The sequence below is a fragment of the Mastigoproctus giganteus genome, chromosome 1, assembly GCF_048544385.1.
Source record: "Mastigoproctus giganteus isolate SK-2022 chromosome 1, ASM4854438v1, whole genome shotgun sequence".
NCBI lineage: Eukaryota > Metazoa > Arthropoda > Arachnida > Uropygi > Thelyphonidae > Mastigoproctus > Mastigoproctus giganteus.
In genome coordinates, this window is record NC_143575.1 from 101,624,986 (window position 1) to 101,637,600 (window position 12,615).

General features: G+C 39.1%; 1 protein-coding gene across 1 annotated transcript in view; it reads left to right on the forward strand.

Annotated features, from left to right (window-relative positions):
• The window catches only part of LOC150091061 (dual oxidase-like), a 299,603-nt gene that overhangs the window by 161,379 nt on the left and 125,609 nt on the right, over positions 1-12,615 (forward strand). The window contains exons 10-11 of the mRNA XM_090381506.1: positions 343-515; positions 7,351-7,532. Coding sequence (XP_090237632.1) covers positions 343-515; positions 7,351-7,532 — 355 coding nt within the window. The remainder of the gene's footprint in view (positions 1-342; positions 516-7,350; positions 7,533-12,615) is intronic.

Genomic DNA, 12,615 nt, shown 5'->3' on the forward strand with positions numbered 1-12,615 from the left:
CAGCAGGACCACCTGAGTAAAGGTGAATCTTTAAAAAAAATAAACAAACATGGTTAAGGATATTACTGTTAAAGCTAATTCAGAGGGTTATAGTTCTGCAACTCAAGTTTTGTGTACCTGTAAGGGTATCACTATTAAAGCTAATTCAGAGGAGTAGAATATTGTACATGTGATGTGCAATAATAAATAACCAAGATCATTGCCCAGGAGTTTATCTCAACTTAAAATTTATATTTTTCCCTTTCGAAATTTTTAATATTTTAAATTATTGTTTTCATTTTTAGAATTGTTAGTTTCCTTGTTAAAGTTGGAGTTGTAATAGTGAAAAAATTAAATTTTTAGATAAACTTTTTGGTCCAATGGAGTTTACACGTAGAGATCTGGCAGCATTGAATATCATGAGAGGGCGAGACAACGGTTTGCCTGACTACAACACCGTTCGCCGTCACTTTCAACTTTTCCCAGTGACTAATTGGTCTGATATTAATCCTGCTCTTTACAGAAGAAATAATGAGGTAACCTCCTCAAACCCTACCCCTTTTATTTATTTTCATTTGTATATGTTGTTATGTATTAATATATACATAACAACATATACATATATACATAATATATAATTGTTATATATGTTGTTATGTATGTCCACTGCGTTACATTTTAGGATTGTTCAATTTTGTCTCTTAAATTAATTAAATTCGAATTCGGGAGGGATTCAAGAGAATCCCACCCGAATTCGAAACGTGTTTTTTTTTTTTTTTTTTTTTTTTTTTTTGGCGCTTGAATCCCTCTCGAATAGCCGGTCTTAGGCGAGGGTAGCATGGTTTTTCCTGCTGGAAATTCGGGTTTCTCATCGAGCAATCAGAAAATCGAGAGAACACGCGCAATATGGTCTAAGTTGTCGATGCGCCTAAAAACTATAACAGCCACCCAATTAGATATCCGTCCACTCTTGGAACACCTTAGCTACAGCACTCCTGGAATATCCCAAAAAATTTACAGTTTTCGTAATACTGCCACCTTTCAACCTGTATCCGACAATTTTCCCTTCTCCGGGGTACGTCAGATCACATCACTTGCCCATGTCGATCAAGTACTTTTATGGATGGACCATATGCCAGGAGCCTGCAGTATTACATTTACGGTTTTCACCGCGACATGTGAGCCATTAGGCCGGGAGAACGGCCAACGTCTCATAGCCTCAGTTTCTTTGGCGCTTAACCTACACCTAACGGGATATAATAACTTCCTTTGAAGGTTAGTTCAGTACAAGCGCGTGTGTGTTAAGCAACTGAGGCTATGAAGTGTTCCTATATTGTGTTGTAAACTGCATGTACTCTGTCGTTGATTTTCTTGTTCTCTGGAGGGGAAAACCGAGCTTCCGAGAGAAAACACACTTTGCTTTCCCCGCCTGAGACCAACTAACTGAGCCACAGTGTGAAAAAAAAAAAAAAAAATCCACAAAAATTCCTCGCATCATTGACGGGATTCGAACTTAGACCTTTTCGACTTGAACAATGTCTGGACCAATAGCTCCTGCAAAAGGGATCTGATTCAACATTCTCTTGAGACGAAGTTGCGTCGAGAACTCAACTGAAGATAGTATCTTGTCCCATTTCTCGTCGATCCAGTAGAAGTGCTGCCGGCACGAACTCGAACAGATTTATTTGTGTATCTAGATGATACACAAAGGGACACAACTGGCCGTTGTTATTGTTGAGTTTAACGACACATAGGCTGCTAGGACCATACAACTGGCCGTTGCACACCCTCTCTTCAAATCATCTGTACATGGTTAGATATAAACCCTCTGATAGATCCAGTAAGCTGCAAAGCAAATTGCTATGGTGTGAAGACTCTGTGATGCCTTGCAGCTAGGCTACATAACGGTTGTCTTCTGTGGAGGTGGCATAAGGATGGCCTCGGACATTCTTTGAGGGATAGACTTCGTGTTTTGGAACTTGCTTCACTGTCTGCTTACAACTCTGCGAATGACATTCGGCCACCTTGCCACTTCGGCTTGATTTTGACTTTCCTCCATTCTCATTATTGCATTCCGCCTGAAAGAATCACGAAAGTGCTCTTTATGAAATTTTCACAGTAGGGACTAAAATAATTTTTTTTTTTTTTTTTAAATTGTGCGCCAAGCACAATTTAAAGAAGAAGAATTGGTATACGCCAAGTATACCAATTCTTCTTCTTTTATCAATGTATATCAAAAATAGTGACAAAATAAAAATATGGAACTATTAATTCTACCTATATATGTAAGGTATAAATAGACACATAAAATTATTCATCTCTCTCTCTTTTTTTTTCCCTCTAAGTTTCTTTTGATATTTATATGAAAAATTTACGCAAACACGGTGCTGCCACTTTATTTAGGTACATCCCTGCTGTGCACACAAATGGTTTGTCCCACAGCGTTGCAAGTCACATGACCACAGTTGTGGATATAAATGCAGCAGAACAATCTTTCTAGTATCAGTTAAGCGTACTAATACTTTCTAGTATTAGTTAAGCGTAGCAAGAATGGGGAAAAGGAGTTATCTTACGGAGTTCGAACGTAGCATGGTAGTAGGTGCAAGACGTGCTGGACAAAGCATCTCTGAAACAGTAGTTCTTCTGAACTTTTCACGCATCACAGTTTCAAGGGTGTATCGAGAATGGTGCAACGAACAGGAAACATTCTCTCAACGGCACTCCTGTTGAAGAAAATCGCTTATTGATGAGAAATGTCAGAGGAGGAGGATGGCTAGAATTGTGCAAGTAAACAGACGGGCCACAATGTCGTACATCACTTCAGAATACAACCTTGGTGCGCAGAACAAAATATCGCAACGGACCACTAGTCGCATTTTGTCGCGAATGGGTTACAACAGCCGACGGCCACATCGCGTACCTTTGTTATCAATGAAGAACAAGAGAGCACGCCTCCTGTGGGCACAGCAACACCAGCACTGGACAATCGAGGATTGGAAAACAGTTTCTTGGTGTGACAAGTCGGAGTTCCTGGTGAATCATGTTGATGGAAGGCTCAGAATTTGGCTAAAACAACATGAATCCATGGACCCGTCATGTCTGACGACTACTGTGCAAGGTGGTAGGGGCAGTGTTATGGTGTGGGGAATGTTTTCTTGGCACACGTTGGGTCCATTGATACCCGTAGATTCACGTCTGAATGCCACATCGTACCTAAACATCGTTGCTGACCAAGTGCATCCGTTGATGTTGATAGTTTATCCTCAGTCAGATGGTTACTTCCAGCAGGATAATGCGCCGGTGCACAAAGCCCGAATCACTATGGAATGGTTCCAGGAACATGACAATGACTTTTATTTGCTGCAGTGGCCCGCTCAGTCCGCGGATCTCAATCCTATTGAACATCTTTGGGATGAACTGGAAAGGGCTGTTCGCTGCAGGCTTACACCTCTGTCGAATCTCAAGGAACTGCGTGACACACTCATGTGTGCATGGTACTCCATTCCTGCACAACGTTTTCAGCATCTTGTTCAATCCATGCCTAGACGAATTTAAACTGTTTTGAAGGCTAAAGGAGGCTCACGTTACTAGGTAGGTGGTGTACCTAATAAAGTTGAAGCACAGTGTATATATGCTGCTACTCTCTTCACAATCTCCGCCCATCCGCGTATAATACAGGACTCCTAGTAGACTGATTTTCATGAAATTTTATTTGGGCCTTTTAAAAATATTTGTGAAGCCATTCCAAATTTCATTAAAATCGGAGAAGCAGAATCCAGCTATTATTATTTATTTTTTCCATACAAATTAACAGAAAAAGAAATTCATGAATAATTTATAGGTTGTGTGTAGTTTCAATGCAATGTTGTTATGTCAGATTCGTGCTGTCACTTGCGAAGATATATATATACACAGAGAGAGAGAGAGAGAGAAAACAGATTTAAAAGTCTTCTATGGGAGAAGACTAATAAATATTATACAGTTTTAATTAAATTGAACAGCTAAGTTTAGAGAACGTAAAACTATAAATTTATTAAGTGTTCTATAAAGTTATAATCTTAGTAATTAATTGATAAGGAGATAACTATATTACTTTTCAACTTCTATTAATCACTGTAAAAAAATTCAATTAATATAAGAGGAAAAAACCCTAACGCGCCTGAAATGTGACGCATTCTGTATTATTAACCAACTTCTGATATTTTTTCTTAAGAATAGTCTTCTTTGCATATTACCTTCTCTATGTGTATTGTTACTATCTTGTTACTCTCTGTTACTTGCAAATTGATGCCAGCTAAATCCAACTAGATAATAAGCTTTGCTAAGAATATTAACAGCGAAATTTATTAAGGAATTTAAAAAAAATGTGCTACGTATGATATCAACCGGAATACTTTAGCTGGTCCACGATGACCCGTCCAATATGCTAACCACCCTCCTCCTTTTATTTAGAATTATAAGAATGTGATGATTTTTCCCCCCTCCTATTGAATATCAATCGCCATGATGCATACTGGATGTCAGAATAACATTCTCTTTTTTTAGACAACGTAGCTCTCTAGATAATCTGAAGTCGTCCTGGAATGTAAATATACCGGAGTTATAAGCAACTGATTTAGTGTTTGTGGCCACATACTCCACGCCATTTCTCTTATATGTGTAGCCTAGTGGTACTACACATAGGCGAGACCGTGACCGAGACGCTTTTGATAATGAAAAACTTACCTTTATGATAAAAATCCGTGTTTCACTTACATGAAAATTGTATTTGGCCAAACACACCGGAGTAACATAAACGATATCGTTTATGGTGTTCAAGATAATATGCCAAATTAAACAGTTTCCTGGAGCGTAGTTCCAAATTGAAAATAAATTGAAATACAATTTAAATATTTTGGCGGTGCTTGTTCTGGAATGTGTCTCTGAGCATCTTCGCCGCAACTATTCTTTAAAGTGTGTGCAATTCCATTCATTAACTACTTAATGGATAATTCTCGAGAACGTTCTTAAAAATATTCTCATTTCTGAGAATATTCTGCAATTCTTCTCTTTGTCGCAGAATTCCCAAATTTTCGATCAAAGTAAAATAAATAATAATAATAATAATAATAATACAATATTTATTTTCGATAATAAATTTTTCCAATTCATAGACTTTATTGAGGAGCAGTTATTTAGCTCTTTGTCGACAAGTTTTAATTATAAATTATTATCATTCTTCAAGTTCAAAATGGGTAATACGAGGCGTGTTCAAGGTATAAGGTCTCTAAATGTATTTCTCATAAAATACAGAAATGAAATTGTAGTCATTTTTCAACATAATCTTCTAGAAGGATTCTTCACACGTTTTCTGCCAAGCAGTGAATGCCACTGCGAATTTGGAAGTGTGCTTAGCCTACTAGTGAATGGCGAAGCAGCTGCTTGTTCGGCTAGGAAAAGGTCTGCACGAAGAGCCGCCTTCATCTTTTTAAACAACCAAAAGTGGCTAGGTGCACGGTCAGGGGAGTATGGAGGTTGTGCGATCTGTTTTTTTTTTTTTTTTTTTTTTTAATTGCACCCTTAGCATTACAATGGGGCGGAGCAGTGTTGTGATGGAATCGAATGTAATTTAAACAGTATGGATGTTTCTTTTGAAATGCTGAAAGAAACACTTTCTTCAGAATCTCTTCATACGAGATTCCTGTCACTGTAAGTGCTCTTAGGAACATAATGTTCGAGGGGGTGATCATTTAATTCGCGGACTCGTGCAAGATTTTGTTTATCTCGCGAACTTTCCATAACTGCCACTAGAGGCGCTCTCCCTGATCGCTACTGAGCAGGCTCTGTGTGCGCGCATGCCACACAGAGCCTGCTCAATAGCCGCGTGTCACTGACGATCGTTTTGAAGCAAGTATCATGTCATACTTATAGATTGAACAGCGATATGTGATTCATTATTGTGTCAGACGGGGCTTAAATGCATCGGAAACAGTTAAAGAGATGAATGAAGCGTATGGTAATGAGTCTTGGAAGGACGGCCATATTCTGGTGCGACCGAGCTTTCGGGTGTGAATTGGTTTCTTCATCAAGATGCCAGGCCCCATACAGTTAATATTGTGCAGGCAGTGATTACTGCCATAGGTTCCGAGGTTCTGCCACATCCTCTTTATTCACCGTTCTTAGCCCTGTGTGATTTCTTCTTGTTTCCACGTCTGAAGAAAGCTCTGAAAGGTAAGCGTTTCGCGTCCGACACAATGATGCTCGCAAAGCCACAACAGAAGCACTTCGCAGGCTTTCGAAAAATGCATTTAATGCGTGGGTGCGATGATGGCAAAAGTGTGTGAAGTTCAAGGGAGAGTATTTCGAGAAGGAGAAATCCATAGAAGATTCAGATGATGACAATTAAGATGAGATCTTGCAGCAGTCCGCGAATTAAATGATCACCCCCGAATAAGGAGTATTTGTTCAATATCCCAGAAGAAACCAACTATGTACTCTGCACTTACAGTAACACAGAACTTTTGGGCGGCGGTGACTCATTGTGCTTCAGTTGGGTGGACTGACGCTAGGTTTCAGAACTGAACATTGAAATCAATGTCGCATCCATCATTATCGTTGCTCTTCACGGCAGAACGTTCCCTAACCGACAAGCAGCTACTTCGATCATTCAACCAATATAATTATAAGTTTGGTGTAATGGGCAGAGAAAGTACTCTTGAGGATGTAGAATCTGATGTGATGGTTTAATTTGGTGGGTAATGACATGATTTAAGAACGAAGTTACATCCCTATTAGTCATTTTCTGTTGTCTGGTTATTCCATAAATCACATACTTACTCAAAACCAGCACTGTTTAGTATAGTGCAGTAATCAACTATCACTTTATCAGTTTCATAGTAGATCAAGTTTAAATTTAAAGAGTACAGAAATTGTGCTTCCTAAATGTGGTACTTTTTAGGATGGTATGGAGTTTTAAACCTCATTCAGAAAAAAAAAACTGGCTAATTGTAATTGGGCCTTTGCAATCAGCCAGCTTTTTTTCTGCATGAGTATCTGTATATACGCAATGCATGATTTAGTATCTCTCCCAATCAGATTAATGCAACAGATTTCAAAAGAGGAAGTAGTAAAACAAAGTGTATGGGAAAATTAATCTTTCCCGGCACTTCCTACTTTCTCTAAGCTTATGAGCTTTTTTAAGTTCGAGTATATTATAATTGGCCACTTATAACTCACTGATATTTATTTCTAATAGCACGATGCATCCTAATTGTCAATAAAATGGAGAACATGTTCGAGGAAGGGAACCCGACGTTTTATATAGATGATGATAATAGTAATAAAAATAAATAGTGTTGTGCAAGAACCTATTATCGGTATTTGTAATTGCAGCTATTTGAAGCTCTTGAGCAGCAGTACGGTCGGAACTTGGATAACATCGACTTATATGTAGGCGGAATGTTAGAAACAGAACTTGATGGAAGACCCGGTCCTCTCTTTCGTAAAATAATCAAAGAACAGTTTGAAAGACTTCGAGATTCTGACAGATTTTGGTTTGAAAACATTGAAAATGGGTAAGTGTTGCTTTGATAATATATCTGTGTTTTCATTCCAAGTCATTACCATCTTTAGTAAATAGTGCAAAAATGTGTTGACAAATATATTACAGTAATACATTTAAAACGGACTGCTAAGTATTTTCAGTTAGCAAAAAAAAAAAATACAAACGGTTATTTTATATTTTTATTACATTGGTGTTACCGACCCACAAGCATATGCTCTTAACTGTAAGTGTATTGATTCTGTTTAAATGAGTACAGCTGATAAACCTTACTCATTTTTCTTGAACATTATATACTGTATCTTGTTTGTGTACAGAATTTTTATAATTTTATAATAGCTTTTCTAACCTTTCCTCCTAATCCTTTTCCTAGTCAATATTTCATCGTATTTTATCCTAGTTTTAAATTTTATTGACCTCTTCATCTAATTCCCCTTAATGCTATTTTCACTGTTTTAATGTCAAGCCCCTGGCAGCTCGCCACGGTGGATACATTGTGTATTTTTATTGTATTGTATATTTTTCCATATACTGTATTATACAATAAGGATTATACGAGTAAAACTCGTACTACTACATCCTCCGCCTGAGATCGGCTAACTACAGCCTCGAATGAAGAGGACTTCAGAAATTCCTCTCTTCGTTGACAGATATCGAACCTAGACCATACCACACGAGTGGCACGCGGTGATGTATCGTGCGGACTAGGGTGCTATAGAGGATGTCAGCTGGGGGCTGTAATTAGCCAATCTCAAGGGGAGGGAGTACTATTTTCCCTCACGAATAATTCCAAGTTTTCACAGCCTGCACATCATGAAATCCGCCAGTAAACGCACTTGCAGACATAATACAAAGCAAATTTATGAAGTAGATTAACGGTGCGATTTGGCCATAGTAGCCCTTGCACCAATAAAACCCCACTTCAAAAACAATAACTAGATTTCCATTGAAGCTGTCACATTATGGTAGCCAGTGCATCAAAAACTATGCGAAATACACATGAAAGAGTTTCCGACACGTTTCTCCCAAATCCATACAATTCAGTTTTGTCATTAAAATTTTATTTAGATAGCAACGTTGTTTCAGGAAAACAACATTCCATATCAACAGGTCTCATATTAACAATTTAAAATACTGTAATAGTAATACAGAATTATTACAAAATTCTGAACAATTAAAAATAATTATGGACAAAGTTCATTTCTTGAAAGAATAAGTAGAAAAAAGGTTTTTCCCCTAACCCAGGAACATAAGAAGTTCCTGAAGACACCACAAACCACACTTCACTTTGAGAATGAGTTATGTGTTCTATGAAGATACAGTCACCACGATCTGCGCAATATTTATTCAGAAACAAATTTCATGAAAATCCACTGGGAAAAAATAAGATTAATATATAGGGTTATTAATATACTCATTCTCAAACCCCAATCCCTATGAGACCGATTTGTATGGTCTGTGGAGATACAGTTGGCACGAAGTGTGCAATATTTATTTAGAAACAAATGTCATGATGATCTACTGAGAAAAATAAGATTAATATATAGGGTTACGTAAAATAAAGAAAACAAACCTCCTCGATTTAATAAAAAAAAAATTTCTTTATAAATGTACATTTGAACGTCCTTGCCTTTTGTAATCAGTGCGGTCACCCGAACCACCAAGAATATAACAGCTTCATCCCACCTTTCTCTGTACCCCCTACTCCAGGTGAGAGTACAAGTATCGGTGTTTGATTAACACATTTGCATCCCATTTTTACATAATTTTCTATCAACTTGTCAACTAGTTCTATGTAATTTTTGCTCTTACCAAGTTTCCAAGAAAACCATTCACTAAAAAAGTGACACAACTGCGAAGCATTTTGCTCGGCATCAGTCATGTTGTCTTCCAGTTATTATAAAGCCAAAGCTTGTTCAATTTGTGGGCCTCTAAATATGCCATCTATCACTTTTTCATCAGACAGTTTTGGAAAAATAGACTGTACATACTTGAAGGTGTCACCTTGAGGAAGACTCTGTATGTTTGGAAGTATTACCTTGAGGATCCAGTGCTTTATCAAATTGTTTGACCAGTCCCAGTTTGATATGAAGTATTGGAACTAGATTTTGTGTCATGGAACCAAGGAATTGTTTACTATATTGTGTATGCCTGGCTACAACTCATTCTGCCAGAGTTCTCATCTTGTAGTGCTCGTATACTATTTTGCTGTTCAGAGAGAGAAAACAGTGCTGTGGAGAAAACAAGAGAATTTATGAAATCACCTTGAAAACTCATAAAGAACCTCCAGCATGTCGAAGTTACCACAGAATCCCATTTATACTGGTCACACTTGATATTCCCTAACAAATGTATCGTATTTCCATATTCTTCTATAATATGAACTGAGTCTTGCGGGTAGCATAATGGACAGAATCGCCTTCTTTCCCCCACCGGCTGGAAAAGTCCCAATTCGAATCACATCAATGACGCAGGATATGCTCCTTTCATTTAGTGGCTGCGTTAGTCGGTCTCAGGCGTAGACAGCAAGGTTTCCCCCCCCCCCCCTCCGAAACTCGGGTTTTTCGTCCAACAAAACAGACAAATCGACTAGAGAATACACGCAATTTATGGACATGATACACATGGGCAGATGAGATGATTCTCCTGGTGGCCCGAAAATAAGATAGTTTTTAATGTGAACAGAGCAAGCATCAAGAATCAGTTGGTGTATATGCCTATTTATATCAACGGGGTAACGCAACCGTCAATAAAAATACCTCCCTCTTCTGGATTGTGACTTTACCAATTTCTTCATAAATGCTGATCAAATGAAAATACTAAATACTAGATTCTGCAACAATGTAAAAATTTGCATGAGTTAGCATGTCTTTCGTTTTCAGTATGTAGGGGGGGTTTGCAACTAGGATCTAATAGATTAGACTTGAATCTGAGATATCAGGAGCTCTGCATTGGTTTTCATTAGACCCTAGTCCCTCGCTAAATCAGTTCTGATTAGCGAAACATGGCACTTTACTTGAGAGGCTTTTTAAGTGTAAACTCCAGTTATCCTATTCACCAGATTCATCATCCAATTCTCAAGACTCTTCTATGGAAAATGGGTTTAGTGTGTTTTTGTGCCAGAACAACTAGGGTCATGAGGCGTTAGTATAGTGTGGAAGCGGATTAGCAAAGGTTAGCTCTTTGCATTTTGCAGCACTCGAGTATTGGACCATGGTACTGGGACACACAACAGTTTTTTTTTTTTCTCCGCAGGTTTTGTAACCTTTGATATATACACCATACAAGAGAAGTTTAAGGTTTTAACTGAGTAAAATGAAAAAAAAAAAAAAAAACGCGGGACAGTTGCAGACTATAATGAGATACTGATTTACACTGGGGTATCTTTGCATTAAGAGCCATATAAAGAGCCATATACCATTTCATGTAGGAATGAAATGGTATATGGCTCTTTATAAGGCTCCAAGTCGAGAACGGCTGATATAAGGCTCTAGTCTGCACACGTGGCAATCCGTATTTGAGTGTTTGCGAGGAAGAATAGGTCGGCGTCGAGATCTTTTCACTTCGAACGTGGAATGATTGTGGGGAAAAAAGACGTGCAGGTGTCAGTATCTCAGCAATATCTTAGCCAACTCGGTTAAGTGCTTCCGTTTCGTGGTGTTACAACTCTACCGTGACTGGCTCAGCAGCCGTTGAACTTCCCGCCAAATGTCACACGTGGAGCAGCCACGCATGGTCCACAACCGCAGTGAGGCACTCTTGGGTAGCACAGTTGGTATGAGTTTTATTGGCGCATCAGCAGCTGAGGCTATAATGCGCGCACAGTTGGTAGGTCGCATTCCTACTCACACTGGGTGGAAAAAGACGGGAGAATTTTTTTTTTACAACGTGGCTGAGTTAGTCGATCTCAGTCGAGGACAGCATGGTTTTTTCCCTGGAAAACCGGGTTTTTCGTCCAGCAAACAGAAAATCGACCTCAGAACACACGCAATTTACAGACAATATACACGGAGCAATATGGCCTTAGTCGCTGATGTTCCCAAAACCCTACCACCACAACGATCGTCGTATGTCTCGTCTCGTAACAAAGTAGCGCCGCAGCACAGTGCCCCAGCTAACCACCCAATACAACTTAATATATAGTGTATATAATTTGCTAGGGCCACCCAGAATATCGCTTCATCTACCCAAGTGTATTATGTTGGCGAATTGCGTTTGTTTTCTGAATTTGCCTGTTTTTCTGAGCGAAAAACCGAGTTTCCGGGAGAGGGGGGGAGACCCTTGCAATCTACGCCTGAAACCGACTAATTCAGCCACGGAATGAAAAAAATCCATAAAAGTTCCTTGCGTCATTAACACGATTGGAACCCAGGTTTTTTCTACCCATTGTGGGAAGCTTAGTGATTATTTCACTGTTCTACCTACGCAGACACCCAGTACAACGCAGGGATAGCAAGATCAATATCTACATGGCCTGTTCGCTGGACATTAGCTCGTATAGGCTTTCGTGGATATTACATTTCTGAAGTCGTTTCTTTTCCACATTTCTATTGCATTTCTTTTCCACCCACACGTAAAGTGGAAAAGACCTGAGTTCGAATCCCGTCGTTGCTTCGTGAGGAATTTTTATTAGCATTAGTAGAGGCATATGATGCAAGAAAGCAAACTTATTCAGCATCAGCCAAAAAAAAAAAAAAACCTTCCTATTTCACTCATTCATTCCCTCCAAAAGACGAGATTCGAACTCAGGTCTTTTCCACACGGTGTGAGGAGGCCGGCGAGTATAGAAAATGTAATATCCGCGAAAGCCTATACAAGCCTATGTCCGTGGGATAAAAAAAAAAAGTAAAGTGCAGCCATTATCAACCCACTGCAGGGTGGAAGCCTCCCCAACAATTCATGCTGAGGGAAATGGACCATAATCTGCCACGCTGGTCCAGTGCGGGTTGGCAGATCGACCGTATTCAGCAGTCAGGGGCTTGAACCCCGGTCTACTCAAAGAGCGTGTGCTACTGCACTCCCGCTCCTGCCCACTCGGCTACGGAGGCCGTCCGTGGGATACTTTTTCACAACTTGGCTGAGTTAGTTGGTCTCGG